Genomic DNA, 15355 nt, shown 5'->3' on the forward strand with positions numbered 1-15355 from the left:
GTGATGACATCACACTGGGAGGGCGGGCGATTTTAACCTCGCCAGTCAAACCAGAGCTGAACTGGACGAAAACCAAATGGGGGTTTGGGTGGAGGGGAGGAAGAAGATGAAGAAGAGGAGGAGGAGGAGGAGAAGGAAGAGGAAGAGGTGGAGGAGGAAGAAAAGGAGGAGGATCAAAAGGGAGCCTGTGAGACTCAGACTGGAGCTGCCCCCTCCCCCTCCCGCCCCCCCCCCCCCACACACACACACACACCTCACTGGGGGCGAGGCAGGAACTCACAGACCTCCTCCCCTTCCTGCTCCAGGGGAGGAAACACTCCTGAGAGCAAGGACCACACGGGCCACTGCAGGCAGCTGGCCCTCGCAGACGGTGTGTGGAGGGCACGTCCTCGAGTGACCGCTCTAACGTTAGACCCTCGACCTAAGATTAGACGGAACGTAAGAGTCTAGCTTCAGCTCTAGCCTCCAAGCAAGCACCTGTCCACTGCGTCAATTACACCCCCTTCCCTTCTTGCCGATCTCCAGGAGGCACCGCCCCCACACCCACCCTCCTCCATCACCCACCCCGGTGCCCCTCCCCCCCGGCCGCTGTGGACGAGACCCACCATCTCTCTTCACTGAAACCCATGTTCGCTGGTGGTGTCATCCACACGGGTGACACGTCCGAATTCCTAGCCAGAGGACACGGGGAACAAAATGGCCAATTGAAACCTGGCACTCGGCCCACACACAGCAGGTGCTCCATGCACGCGAGGAGAATAACTAAGTGGAAAAAGCTAAAACCGGTCATTCTTGTTGTAACTGACTCTGGCACTGAGTAAACTGTTACCAAAAACAACGACACATTTTAAAACTCGTACGGCCATTGGTTAAATGGCATTTCGGCAGCTTCTGGCAGATCTGGATACAGTGAGAGCCGAATGTAAGGCCTAACAGGCGAATCCTATGTGGCCTAATGACTGGACCACTCACTGTAGCCACTCAAGTCTGTGGGTGAAGTTAAATGATGTTGGTTTCAGTTTTTGAATCATAGTGAGACCGAGACATGCCCAATTCTTAACGCTCAGACCAATAAAACATTCCCAAATTCACTCTCTCTGAACTCTGCTTTATATATCTTTGTCAAATGTATTCACTCAGGCGTCTTAGCATTCCACACGCACTCGCACAAGAATTTCTCTTGGATTACATACAAATGTAAATCTAAACAGACCGGGGGGACGGGGGGGGGGCATTTCTCTGAAATTCCTCATCACAATTCCTGCAAGGACTTTCCAAATCTTTCCTCATTTCAAGAGATAAAGTTCCCGCCCAGTTTATGTAAAACGGGTATTTTATCCTTTGGAGTTACTCAGAGAAAAGGATAGCGTCGCCCCGCCACCTGGTGGACGGTGAGGGTATTGCTGCTTCGGAGCTAAAAGCGCACTCAGGATGAGAAGGTCGAGAATGTGAACCTTGGTTGCTCAGGCTTCGCCCACCCCCTCCGGCTCTTTGGCCCCTGAGCCCACATCTTCGAGTCTTACCCACGCCTCACAACACAGTTTAAATGTCCCATCACCGTCCTCTCTACCTGCAGATTCAAATGACGAGGAACGGCCAGAGAGATGGATGCCGCCTGGCGCCTCTGTCCTGCTGGTATCACACAGTCTGGCCTCTCCCGTGGGCTGGATTCTCACCTTCAGTGGCGCATGCACTGGGGCCGGCCCGACCCGCCCTAGGGGACAGCTTAATACTCAGGAAGTCTGCAAGCCAGTTCTTAAACTGTTTGCAGGCTGAAATCGGCCATGATAGGTACATTTACACAACGATATCAGGAAACACTACAAATCAAGACACTTTTAAAAAAAATAATTATCAGCTTTAACTTGTCCACATCTCATTTTCTCTACATGGAATACACGGTGAGGACAGGGGCCCTGGCTCCCACCCCGCAGGATGCCGTTAGGATTAAACAGCCCACAGGAAGGCTTTGTCTGGTGTGCGGTGTGTAATGTGTGCTCGCCCAACAGTCTGATGACTCCCATACCCACCCCGGTGCCCTGCAAGTAGCAAGTCCTCACACACACTCAGCTGTGAAATGGCAAAAAGTTAAGATGAGACATTGTAAGATATGGTAACACTCATAGTCCCAGGTTAACCAGGGGGCGAACCATCACCAGGATGTAAGCTCTTTACCTGTAATCAACCCCGACATTTTCTTTCCCTCTTCCTGCTCTAAATCTCTCCCTCCCCTCCTCTCCCCTCCTCTCTTCTCTCTCTCTCTCTCTCTCTCTCTCTCTCTCTCTCTCTCTCTCCCCCCTCACCCCTCTGGATATACAGGTATCCCAGAAATATGAATACTTTTTTAAAGTATTAATTTTGTAATTACTAATTCCAATTGGTTAAAGCTGAAAAGAAAGAAACACTCACTGCGCTATCAGCTGTAAAGTGTGTGCGTTTGGGGGACACCCTGTGTATGTCGGAGAGGGAGAGAGGTGATGTGGACATAGATGCACACACATACAGACCCGCCCCTCCTGCATGTCCTCCATTCCGCCTCGCTCCACAGGCCCTCCCCCCTTCCCTTCCCTCCGTTTCATGATGCAAAATTAATCATGGATGGCTCGCTTTGTTCCCGAAAAGGTTCCTGGTGAATAATAGATAACTTGACTTCCTGCTGAGTGAGTGAGCACTTTCTATTTCTACCGGGGACGAAAAGGAAGTCGCTTTTACCGCCACTCTCATTGATCCCCTGCTCTCCGCTGATTGGCAGAAAATGGGTTCTTTGTATCGACCGTCGGGAAAGACGAAAATACGTTTCCAAGCATAAAGTTGAACACCGAGTTCCCGTAAATTCCAGACACTTTCCAAAAAGGGGAGCAAGAAACGTCCTTGTCCTTCCAGGTTGACGTCGCCCTCAATCCCCTGCCCCTCCCCCGCCCCGAGCCCACCAGGTGTTCGCTCCTTCCCACGACCTGTGTTTAAGGATCTGCCTTGGCTTCATTTCTTGCCAAGAAACACAAAACCAAAACATGGAAACAACTCAATAGCTGCAAAAGCACACTTGGAATATGATTGGCTTTAAAGTGTTTTGAATAAAACTCCAATTGCTCAAATGTAAGTGTATTCATCAAAAAATAAGCTTTTCCTTCCTTAGTCATTATTAATTAACAAAGACATTTTCATGGAATAAAAATAATACAATGTTGGATTAGCAGTATCTCTGAGATATTACAAATTCTGCCCAGGACCATTTCTGATGTAAAAGCACACGTAGGCTGAAACAAATAGCATGAGCACACGCGCTGCTCCACTGCCAGTCACTCTGGATTGGTCCTGGTCTACACGGCACCCTTATCTTATCCAAGAAATAAGGTGGGTGGGCGAGAAGATAAAACTCTAACCGGCCCTGGCCTGTATTTCTCGGTGGTTGGAGCATCAGTCTGCACACCAATGGTCACTGGTTTGATTCCCAGTTAAGGGCACATCCTGGGTTGGGGGTGTGATCCCCTCCCCTGGTTGGGGCACCTGTGGGAGGCAACCAGTTGATGTGTCTCTCTCTCACATCAATGTTTCTCTCTCTCTCCCCTCCCTCCCTTCCACTCTCTCTAAAAGTCGATGGGAAAATATCCTTAGATGAGGATCAACCAACAAGTCTAACACCCCCCAGGCATCGACACCGAGAAGTGAAGGCCACGCCTTACATGTGACTCCCCTCCAGGTCGGTTTCCAAGGACACTGTCAACAAGAAGATTCTTTCTCCCCAGCTGTCACCCCAAGGCGCTCGCCTTGTATTTCCCTTTGTGTTTGAGAGCCAGACCCGGAGCAGAGGGCCAGACTCGGAGCCGAGCCAAGTAGAAATGGTGGCCTCACCTGACCAGGCCCTGCCAGACCATTGAGACACAAGTGCCAGCAACAAACACCTCCAGAATCTGGGGTCTCCGAGCACAAGCCGAGCTTCCCGCCTCACTTACCGAATAACAAAAACCCACTCAATTTACCATGGGTTAATCTGCATTTCGGGGGACACGTAATTAATTGCTGAGGGGATGAGAAAACTCACGGTTTCATCTCAGGGGAAGTGGTTCCTGTGCAGCGGCCGGCCACGTCCGAGCTCTGCAACAAAGCAAATCAAGGTCAAGGCTCGCCTAGTGGAGCCACGGGTCAATCCCGAACCTGAGGCTTAACCTTCTGGGCGGAAATTTTGCTCAAGCAGAGAGGCCTGAAAACCGTTCACTTCAAAACCCTGCAAGTTAAGACGGCAAGGGAGAGGCGGAATGAAAGGCGAGGCGAGACTTCCGAGTGGGGGGTTAGCGCTAGAATCAGGGTCGGAGGAGGGGACCCAGGGCTGCAAGACAGGCAGCCACCCATCAGTCATGCGTTAGTCATGACGTGTAACCACAGCAGAACCCCGAGGGGGCCAGTGAGCCTTAGAACACCCCGGAAACTCCCTCCCACTCTTGCAAAGAGCGTTTGCTCGCCCCTAAGAATGACCTTCTGGCCTTCCGTCCTGAAGCTGAAAGGTTCCAGAGATCCAAGTGAGGAGACGGGGACAGGGACTATGGGGGTGGATAAAATCGGGGAACCCAACGAGGTGGTTACTAAGGCACCCTAACGAGTGGGGAAGGAAGGACACCTGTGAGAGGCGTGAACTTTAAAATACTAAGACAGGGAGCGTGCAGATAACCAATCCCAAGGCAGGAAGGCCTGTAAAACCAATCCCAAGGATGTTGCTAAGACAGAATTCATTGAAAAGACCAATCAAGAGCTGGCAAGGCTGTCTCCACCCGCGTTCCTGGGGCCCTGCACCCAGGCGGCTTAGGACCACGGAGCCTCCACGCCTGCGCTCACAGACTTGCATCAGCTTGGATGGTCATGGACAGAAGCTCCGGCACTGGCTGCTCCTGAAACCTCAGCTACACCTTTTCCAGGACTGGCTTCTCCCAATAAACTTGAATGAAATTGACCGTTTTTGTCCGCAACTTCATTCTTCAGTTTCTCGAGACAAGCACTCAGATTCTAACCCCACATTTCGGGTTCAAAAGCAGCACATACTGTGCTTCCCCCAGGACCCCGGGGATGGAGCGGTTTGTGGCTTCCATTTACTGATTAAAAATAACTAAGGAATGAAGACAGGAATTAAAAACTGCTTCTATGGCCGTTCGTAAATTGTTGGTTTTCTCTACATTGTTATTACGCCTGAAGACAGGATTATATAGGCAATAGATTTCTATTATTCAGCCTTCTCTTTCAGATATTCAGGGTGTCCCCAAAAAATGTATACACACTTTGAATAATTATTTATTCCAATGGGTTAAATCTGAAAAGAAAGAAACATCAATTGAGCTATCAGCTGTTAAAGGTGTATACATTTTTTGAGGGGACACTTTATATATATAGTATACCTAAGATAGATAGATAGATGATAGATACTGTCATTACAGTAATGACAGCTGATTGTCACAAGGCAGAGAGACCCAGGAGCCTAACAGACTGTTCCAGGCCACGAGACAATACCCAGCAATGAGATCAAGGTAACCAATGGACACGGACAATAGGGGGGTGAAGGCCTGGGCTGGGGGGCAGGGGCGGGCTGAGAGTGTTATGCCCAGATTTTAAGATCCCCAAAGACCACCAGGGAGCCGAGTCCGATGCAAAAGCAAAGAGCCTTTATTCAAGCTCAAGCCCGGTCTCTCCGCCCCTACTGACGCAACGGCAGCATGCGAAGAGCCCCGAGTCCCAAGAGAACAAAGATTTTATAGGGCTTGGGGTTGGGAGGTGGGGGCATTCTAATTGGTTGGGTGAGGGCTAGGGGCTGATGATGCAAAGGCAGGGTGTGGCTAGGGTCTGGTTACACAAAGACAGGGGGTGGTCAGCATACTTTTGGCCTTGGGTTAGTTCCCCTTGCATTCCCATTGGCTGATTTAAGGGCGGGCTGGGTAACTGACACATTCTGTGGTTTTTTCTTGGAAGAGGGGTCAGGGACACAGTCTGTCCTTTCAAGAGAGGTCAATGGGGGGAAAGGAGGGCACATGTAATACTTTCAACAATAAAGAATTTTTTTGAAAAGAATTTTGTTTATATTGCTAATTTATATTCATCCAGTAATCTCTTTTGCTAATTTTTTTTAAAAAAGGAAAAAAATTTCTTTTGAAGCGGACTAATTAACCCGATTGTTTTTCTCAAAGCCCAAGGGCACAGACTGTTAAAGATTTAAAAAAAAAAAAAAACACAACAACAAAAAACTCTCAAGTTATGGAATGCCCCTCCCTACATAAGCGACTATACTTTCAAACAAGATGAGATCCTGGGTGTCTTTTTTAACGTCATAATTTGCGCCCCTTTACTTCCTCCTCGGCAGCTGGAAGAAAGGCAGTGCCTGCGCGTGGCTGAGCGCGGGCCCAGATCCCATTCTGCCCCTCACACACGCGTGACACGTGAAAAAAAATCACTGAATTCCTGCACACTCGTTCCCAGAGCCTGTGCAACAGGCTAACGGCGCAAAGATTAAATAAGAAATCGATGTGCTGCTCAGTATAGTGTCTAAACATGTGCTGCCCAATACGGTAGCCACTAACGATAGATGGTGATTTAAATCAAATTTAAATAAATTAACATTTTAAAGTCAGTTCCTCCGTCATACTAGCCCTATTCCAAGGAATCAATAGTCGCATGTGGCTGGCGGCCAGCATGCTGAACAGCTTAGAGACAGAACATCCTCATTAGCATGGAGAGTTGGGGACCTTGCTAGAGGATGTCGGAAGTGCTCAATGCGCATTCAGTGGCATTTTCTTTCCCTCCTCCTCACCTGTTCCGCCAAGTGCGGGCTGCCCCAGGCATCTCCTTATCAGGAAGGGAAGCAATATGATAGAACAGGTGTGTTTGCCACTTTTTTCACCACCGGAAAGGCTGGGGTTCTGAAAGATCTCTGGGGAGAAAGCAACCTACGCAGGGGAGGAGTTCTATGGAGGGGAGGTCGGGCGCTGCAGGCAGACGCTGGCCAAGGTCTCCTTGGAGGCTGATGTGGGCGAGGCAGCAGTCTCCATGCTACTCCTCAACGCTCACCTACAAAGGCATCAAGTCTGCAACCCACACATGTGCTCTGACTGGGAATTAAACCTGTGACCTCCTGGTTCAAGGGCTGACGCTCAACCACTGAGCCACACCGGCCGGGCACAGACCAGGGTTTAAATTTTCTGAAACAAGATTTCTCTGGCACAAGACATTTGTGGTCCTAAACTTCAAAGGATACACACCTTTGCTTTCGAAACTTGAAGTGGAATAGGCTGGCCCATGCGCCTTATTATAAACTAGGGGCCCGGTGCACGAAATTCGTGCACTGGGTGTGTGTGTGGGGGAGTGTCCCTCAGCCCAGCCTGCCCCCTCTCACATACTGGGAGCCCTCAGGTGTTGACCCCCATCACCCTCCAATCGCAGGATCGGCCCCTTGCCCAGGCCTGACGCCTCTGGCCTAGGCGTCCGGCCCGGGCAGGGGGGACCCGCAGCTGCAGCGGCCCCGCGATCGTGGGCTCTGCTTTAAGCCCAGGCATGGGACCCCTAGCTCCCGGGACTGCCAGCTTCGACTGTGCCCAGCTCCCATCGCTGGCTCCACCCCTACTTCCTGCTATCACTGGCCAGGGCGGAAAAGGCACCTGATTCTCCGATCATGGCTGGGGGGCAGGGCAAAGGCGGCCCCAGGGCCGCCTTTGCCCTGCCCCCCAGCTCTTAGCTCCCCCCTGGGTTTCCGATCACTGTCAGTGGCAGGTGGCTTCTTCCTGCTTTCCCTTTGGCCTCCCTGCATTGTGCCTACATATGCAAATTAACCGCCATCTTGTTGGCAGTTAACTGCCAATCTTAGTTGGCAGTTAACTGCCAATCATAGTTGGCAGTTAATTTGCATATAGCCCTGATTAGCCAATGAAAAGGGTATCGTCGTACACCAATTACCATTTTTCTCTTTTATTAGATAGGATGAGGAGAAGGAATATCTAGTACTTTTTAAAAATCATGAAGTGCCATTCATAGGTGCTAGGTAGCCTTATAGGTAACATGCAATGCTTCTTTCCCAAGTGGAAATGACAACGTGTGGAAGACTGTCTTTCAAGGTCACGTTGCAAACAGAGCAAGCCTGTTCCCATCGCCTTGGTAACAGTATTCGGTAATAAACTTGATCATATGTATGTGATGAGTGGAATTAATTCCTTGCTGGTGGCATTTCAGGTGAAGGAAATACATAATTGTCTTCTGTCATCTCTTCGCCTATTACCAACAATCCCCCTTTGATTACACACCATTAGAAGTTATTCTATCACCATCAATCCTGAATATTTACTTGACAACTAAAGCACTTACACTAACAATATTCTGAATGAGATTAAATCTTGACATTTCTGTGTTCATATGAACAAGGAAAATTGCAGATCTCACTAAACCACAATGCAATGATAAAAACATAGGACCAGACACAAGTTTTTTATTCTGCTGAAAACATATATTTAGTAGCAGTTAAACACAAGAACACAAACTACTATTTCTGGAAAGTGTAAAGGATTCAGGATAATTTTGTAAAATTCAACGCCCACATTACTTTAATCAATTGCTACTTTTTTTTGTTATTGTAAAATGATCCACATGTCAAACACTTTGACATAAAATTTCAGCTACTAAAAAGACATTTTTCCTGTCCTATTTACTTTGTATTTTGCTATCTTTTTACAATACCAGGCACATATCATGTGCAATATGGTTATTATTTCTTATTACTACATTATCCTTTCCACTGAGTAGGAATTTTGTATTTCTACTACCTTTTGATATAAATTTCTTTTCATATTATTTTTGGGAAGCATTCTTTAGTGAAGCTACATCAGAAAGGCAAAGTGCTAAAAAAAAAATTACCAGCTTTTAAAAATCATAAAACTTACTAACCTTAATGGTTTTGTATCATTTGTTATGCATTTGGCTTAAAACAGAGGGCGACCTTGCCCTCACAAGCCATTTGTGACCGGAGAGGGGGAAACACTACATCTCCCATGAGGCATTGGGGTTGCGGGACCGCGACCCCCAGCATGCTCTGCGAGGCTCGCGCTCATTTAGGCCCAGGCGCTTCGAGACCTGGCGAAGTAGCTTTGCGTGATGGCAGCGTCTGAAGAGCCGGAGGCCCCCACGGAGCCCCTGGACGTCGCGTGCGGCCTGGAGAACGTGCCTGTGAGCGTGTGGCCGCCGGGTGCGAGGCCAGGACCTTTCCAGGTAAGGGCGGGGCTTGGTCTCAGAGTCGCGTGCCGGGACCACGCTCTGGGGGGCGGGGCTTGACGGCCTGGGGCGCTGCGCGCGCAGCTACGGGGGCGGGGCTTGCGCCCTACAGGTAGGGGGCGGGGCTAGACAGACCCATGGCGCGCGCAGCCCCACGTGGTCCTACTTGTGAGGATGACTCCCGTGCTGCAGGAATGGTTACGTTTCCTCAAACTACCTTGGCAGTTAAAGCTTCCTCAAAACCACACACTGTGGAATGCCTGGTCAAAAACACTGATAGGTGTTTGCTTTATTCAACAAATAATTGAGTGTCTCTAATGAGCCAGGCCGTGTTAAGTTAGGCATAGAAGATAAAATGGTGACAACACACCATTCCTGCCCTTGAGTTGACAAGAGCAGCTAGAAAGCACTTGATTGCTATAAACGGGGAGGGGTGAAGGGAGCCTGTGATTGATCCTTACACCTGTAGTCGGTGGGCATGAATGAAAATCAGGAGACAGACTCAGTCCCCCTTGTCCCAGCTGGCTGGCTATAGTATAACTCTGGGTAGAGTTCGAGCTACAGAACGAAGATCACTTCCTCCAGGAGTTTATAGTCTTAAGATAAAACCTGCTTGAAATATGTAAATGACAAGCCTAGAAGTGCCTTCAACTAGTTTGCTCCCAAATATTCATGGAGCACAAAAAGCAGTCTCATAAAAGGTCAAAACGGCCCCAAGCGCTGCCTTCACGGCATATGCACACACAGGAGTTAAGGCATGAAAACTCAAGTTAAAAATAACTTTGTGTCTAGTTAAGCTTGGGGTGCTGTGGTGAAGAGGCAAAAAGGAACATTCCAGTGTTCCCCTTGGAAACAAGCATATTGACGCCTAATTAGAAAAAAATTTTTGATTGATTTTCTTGACTAAGAGTTGGATCTAGCTATTTTTCTGGCTGAAACATCCTTAAGATCTCAACTTGCCCTTGAAAAGGATTATCTGGCTCACAGTTTCCTAAGAAGCGAAACAAACTCATGGGGCTAGAGGCCAAGTACTAAGATTCTTGTAGCTGCTGTTTCAAAACAACCAAAAAAGGAATGAAGATTTTCACGGCACTTCCTTAGAATTCAGAACCAAGACCTGAGTTTTAAGCCCGAAAATTGTGCAGCGTCCTACTTCATTTTCCGAGGTTTCGATACAGAATGGGACTCAGAAAAGCCAGCCCTCTGATCAGAAGTTATTAAAAGCTGCCATCAAGCAATCAAATATCCCGAGGCACCCGCTCCGTGCCCGGTGCTACGGGTAGGAGCCTGACCTCGCCATGCCGCACCCCAAGCCTCCGGACTGCGCCTTAACTTGAGACCTAGGTGTTGAAGAGACAGACATTCAGTACGACGAGAGAGCCCAGTCTGTGCCACTGGGATCCCAGCTTCATGCTGTTAAGCAGCGCTAGGTCCGAGAAGGGAGACACTGCACCTGAGAACAGCCAGGGGGGAGTGTTTGCCCTTCAGTATTCTGGCTCCCGTCTCCATTTTGGCTTCTTCGGTGACCATGGTTTATAAGAAATTTTCTATTTGTGTTTATTGTTAAAAAAAACAAACAAACAAAAAAAAACACTTGGACCTCTCACCTTAGCTCGTTTGGCTCAGTGGATAGAGCAGCAGCCCATGGACTGAAGAGTTCGATTCTGGTCAAGGTCACGCACCTTGATTTTTAGAGAGTGGAAGGGAGAAGGAGAGACAGAAAAACGTCGGTGTGAGAGAGACGCATCGATTGGTTGCCTCCTGCACGCACCCCGACCAGGGCCAGGGAACCTGCAACCAAGGCGTGTGCCCTTGACAGAATCGAACCCAGGACCCTTCAGTCACGAGCTGACGCTCTATCCATTGAGCCAAACTGGCTAGGGCCCCAATATTATTTTTAGTATATGTGCTGCCGAAGCGAGCACACCAATATTATTTTTTAAATTGGAGAGTTATGGTTTCAGACATACTTTGACATGCTGTGTTTTGTTAGTTTCTTTGTTCGACTTATACGTGTAGGAATGAGAAGTAGCTCGGCCACGCTGCCTGTGCCGGGTAGGCGGGTGTGACCTGCTGCTGACTGCCCTGTCTCGGTTTTGCAGTACAGTCCTGACCACGTGGCCGGGCCCGGAGCCGACGCCGACCCCTCAGAGATCACCTTCCCTGGGTGCGCCTGCCTCGCCCGCCCCTGCGTGCCTGGCACCTGCTCCTGTCTCCGCCACCAGGAGAACTATGATGAGGATGCGCGCCTCCGGGACCCGGGGCCGGCAGCGAGGTGCGCCTGGCCCGTCTTCGAGTGCAACGCCCTGTGCCCATGCCCGGGGCGCTGCGGGAACCGCGTGGTCCAGCGGGGCCTGCAGCGCCCCCTGCAGGTGTTCAGGACGGATGGCAAGGGCTGGGGGCTGCGCACCCTGGCGTTCATCCCCAGAGGCCAGTTCGTCTGCGAGTACGCCGGCGAGGTCCTGGGCTTCTCCGAAGCACAGAGGAGAATTCAGCGACAAACGGAACACGACTCCAACTACATCATCGCCGTCCGGGAGCACGTGGCCGGCGGGCGGGTGATGGAGACGTTCGTGGACCCCGCGCGGGTGGGGAACGTGGGGAGGTTCCTGAACCACTCCTGTGAGCCCAACCTGCTCATGGTGCCCGTCCGCGTGGACTCCATGGTGCCCAGGCTGGCGCTGTTTGCAGCCAGAGACATCTCGCCCGGAGAAGAGCTCTCTTATGACTATTCAGGAAGGTTTCTCAACCGCTCGGACGGGGGAGACGAAGGCAGGCCCGGCGGCGGGAAGCCGAGAAAACCTTGTTATTGTGGCTCCGCGTCCTGCGCCGCTTTCCTGCCCTATGACGCGTCCCTGTACCGCACCCCCAAAAAGCCGGCCCCGGGTCAGGAAGGGGAAGCGTAGGGGATGGGGCACGCCGGGCCTCTCAGTGGGAGAGCGAGGAGCGGCCAGCGTGTGGCGTGGCCCTTCCTGGGTGCCCTCCAGGAACCTGGCCGGCAGCGGCCCGCCCCGGGGAGGCAGGCTGGTGAGTTTCGCTCGGGACTGTGGCAGGCTCACCGGTTCCCCTTCTCCCGTCTGTGGGGGCATTCTCTGTTTTCAGTTGGACCCATGGCTGCCCAGCTAGAAACTGGGCCCTTTTCCTCATTAGCTCTAGATAACGAGGCCTCAGCAAAAGTGGCGAGTCTTAAAGGAGGCCTCCCTCCTTTATCCCCTCCCTGCTCCTTCCGCTGGCTGGGACGTGTGTGACGGCTGGACCCCAGGATCACCCTCGACCCCAGGATCACCCTGGAAAGGAGCCACGCACAGCGCTGGGTGCCAGGCGCTGCAGGACACGCCGGGTGTCCCGATCTGCCCTCTGGCTTTGGGGTGAGCAGCAGCCTCTCCCCCGGTGTCGTTTTGGTTTTCCAGCGCGAGCACCAAATCAATGACCCAAGGAACCAGGAACCCCGGGCCGGCACCCCTGCTTGCCGGCCGACCTGAGTGGAATACAGCTGACGGTGGCTGCCGTCTGCCTCCGCCGGCGTCCTACCTCTCACCTGTTTCTAAACAGGAATCGGGGAGAGCGGCGCGATTATCACCTGCGAACCCGAGCATCCCACCACCGGGAAAACTGCAGCCAGGACAGCGACTCCCGTGGACACAACCAGAAGTCGTGAAAGGAAAGCAGCTGTGAGGTTGCTCTGTGTACGTGGCTACCCTCCGAAGCTTCCGGAGTAAACATTCAGCACTCCAGACAGCCTCACTGGTCCAGGGTGGGTAACATGAAACACCACAGGCCCCTCACCACCACCGCAGGGGAGGGGAGGTGTGTGTTTCCATTTAAACTTCTGGAGGGGCTGCCCTGGCCGGTCATGGTTCAATTCCCCGTCAGGGCACATGCCCGGGTTGCGGGCTCCATCCCTGGTGGGCGGTGAGGATGCTGCGCTCTCACATCGGTATTTCCCTCTCTCTCTAAAAAGCAATTTCTTAAAAATCTATCCTTAAAAAAAAAATTCTAGTGGAAGAGCATCTCTAAGTTCCTCTGTTAAAGCAAGGATGTTGCAAAAATGTTACTTATGGAGGTTTGTTAGATTTTGAAAGCTAAAACATGTAGGCCCAATACTGTAGTATTATTTAACAAATTAAGCTCATTCTCCATCTCCACCTTCTCCTGAAAAATCTAGAGATTGAGACTGACAGACTCCGCAGGACAGTTTTTTCCTGTGGAATGAAGGTTTGCAACCCCTTTCTACCCCGCCCTCCAGCCTCCCCACACCCACGGGACCCTTTACGAAAACTCAACTCCAGGTAGCACTGCTGCAAAACGGCGAAGAGCAATCTGGCCGCTAGAGGGGGACATTACACGCAAAACCATTTCAGGGGAAGAAGAAGAAAAAGTTGCCAGCCGCCGTGGCTGGAATACTGGGCAGCTCACCGCCGAGGCCCGGAGCGGGAGGCTTCCGCAACAGCCGAGGTTCCCGAGGGGCACGCGGTCCCGTCCTCCCCACGTGAGCGTTACACATACCCCGGAGCCCAGACCTCGCTGACCTGGGCGCGGCCCTCGCCCGCCTTCGCCCGGAGGCCGGTGCCCAGCCGAGGGAGCAGAGCGAGGGCCTGCGGCCAAGTGTCCCCGAGATCCGGCCTGGCCTCACGGGGAGGACCCCCTCCGGCTTGCCCCCCGCCCCCCCCCCCCCCCCGCCGCGGGCACAGGACACTGTCCGTTCTCCGCGGGATCGCGGTCGCCCTCCCCGATACATCCTCTCCGCGGCCGGAGCCTGGCACCAGGGGTGGGCAGGGCCCTGCCCTCCGTTCTTCCCCTCGGACCGCGTGCCCAGCGTGCCCAGCCTTCCCGCCGCGCCCCGGAAAACCCACCTCTTCGTGCAGACCTGGTCCTCGTGCTCCGGCGGGGTGAGGGCTGCCTTTGGGGAGGCTGCCACCGAGCCGCCCGTGGGTAGCTCACCACCACCCGGGACAGCGAGGGCACCTGCCCTCCAAGTCGCAGGGACGCGCCGCGGGTCCGTGTTACACGCAGAGCATCTACCCGCTAGCTCAGCCCACCTGCCTCCATTCTGCCTTTTCTAGAAGTTTTGCCACTTACTTTTCAAAACCTGGAGGGCAGGGAGGTTCAGTAACTCGCCTAGGTCACGGGAGTGGTCACATGAACACGCTAGACTAGGCACGTGAACAAGGGGCGGGGCCACGTGAGCATGCGTGAGTGGGCTTGTGATAAGGCTGCGGGGCCACGTGAACATGGGAGAGTGGGCACGTGAACAAGTGATCACCCAATAGTGAGCCCGGGTGTTTCCTCCCCCGCCCCCTCGTGTCTCCCAACAGCGGAGAATGAGCTGCTTGGACCAGAACGTTTACCAGCTGTTTGCAACCTGTGGTTCCCGACCCCTTTGGCGGTCGAACGACCCTTTCACAGGGGTGGCCTAAGACCATCCTGCATATCAGATATTGACATGACCATGCATCACAGTAGCAACATTACAGTTATGAAGTAGCAACGAAAATAATGTTATGGTTGGGTCACAACATGAGGAGCTGTATTTAAAGGGCCAGTCGGTTCAGAACCACTGGTACTAAGCGAAAGTGGAAAATGTATTAGGAGCAGGTTCAGACTCCTCGCGGGGAGGGGAGCCCCAACGATGGGCTGCCCCCTCAGGCCTGTGCCCAGGGTGTATTTTTGCTACAAGCCTGCTCTGTGTCTACCTGTGTCCCCTGATTGACTCCCTTCGCGCCCAGCCACGGACCTGAACTTGCTCGGCTTCTACGTTCGTGCACCTGGTGACGACAGGCCCTCCCTCGGTTCCCCGGCCTCCGGCTTTGAGCCCAGAAACATTTTACTATTTCTGCTCGGTCGGTTCCTGTGACTAGGCTGCTCACCCTGCCATGGCTGCCTCTGCCTTTGTTTCCCCCCTGGACCCCGGCCCTGTCCGCCTGCATTTCAAGTTCACCCTCTCACAAGGGGGCAGGGCCACGTGATCGCTCAGAAGTGGTCACGTGAGCAAGGGGGTGGGGCCATGTGAACCACGCGGGTGGTCACGTGAGGATGGAGGCTGAGATTGCAGGGATACAGCCAGGAGCCCCCAGAAGCTGCAGAGGCAGGAAGGACCTCCCTCAGAGGGAGCACAGCCTAAACC

General features: G+C 52.2%; 1 protein-coding gene across 1 annotated transcript; it reads left to right on the forward strand.

Moving 5' to 3' along the window:
- The first annotated feature begins 9016 nt into the window (after positions 1–9016).
- Positions 9017–13494, forward strand: LOC132215777 (histone-lysine N-methyltransferase SETMAR). The gene is made up of 2 exons (XM_059664566.1): positions 9017–9228; positions 11334–13494. Exons 1-2 carry the CDS (start codon positions 9115–9117, stop codon positions 12135–12137), a joined length of 918 nt encoding a protein of 305 aa, XP_059520549.1. The 5' UTR covers positions 9017–9114; the 3' UTR covers positions 12138–13494.
- Positions 13495–15355: the final 1861 nt, after the last annotated feature.

Source organism: Myotis daubentonii, chromosome 14 (genome assembly GCF_963259705.1).
Source record: "Myotis daubentonii chromosome 14, mMyoDau2.1, whole genome shotgun sequence".
Taxonomy (NCBI): Eukaryota; Metazoa; Chordata; class Mammalia; order Chiroptera; family Vespertilionidae; genus Myotis; species Myotis daubentonii.

Coding starts and splice junctions, on each gene's coding strand:
- LOC132215777 (XM_059664566.1), top strand. CDS start 9,115: ATGGCAGCGTCTGAAGAGCCGGAGGCCCCCACGGAGCCCCTGGACGTC. Junction 9,229..11,333: donor CGAGGCCAGGACCTTTCCAG/GTAAGGGCGGGG, acceptor TCGGTTTTGCAG/TACAGTCCTGACCACGTGGC.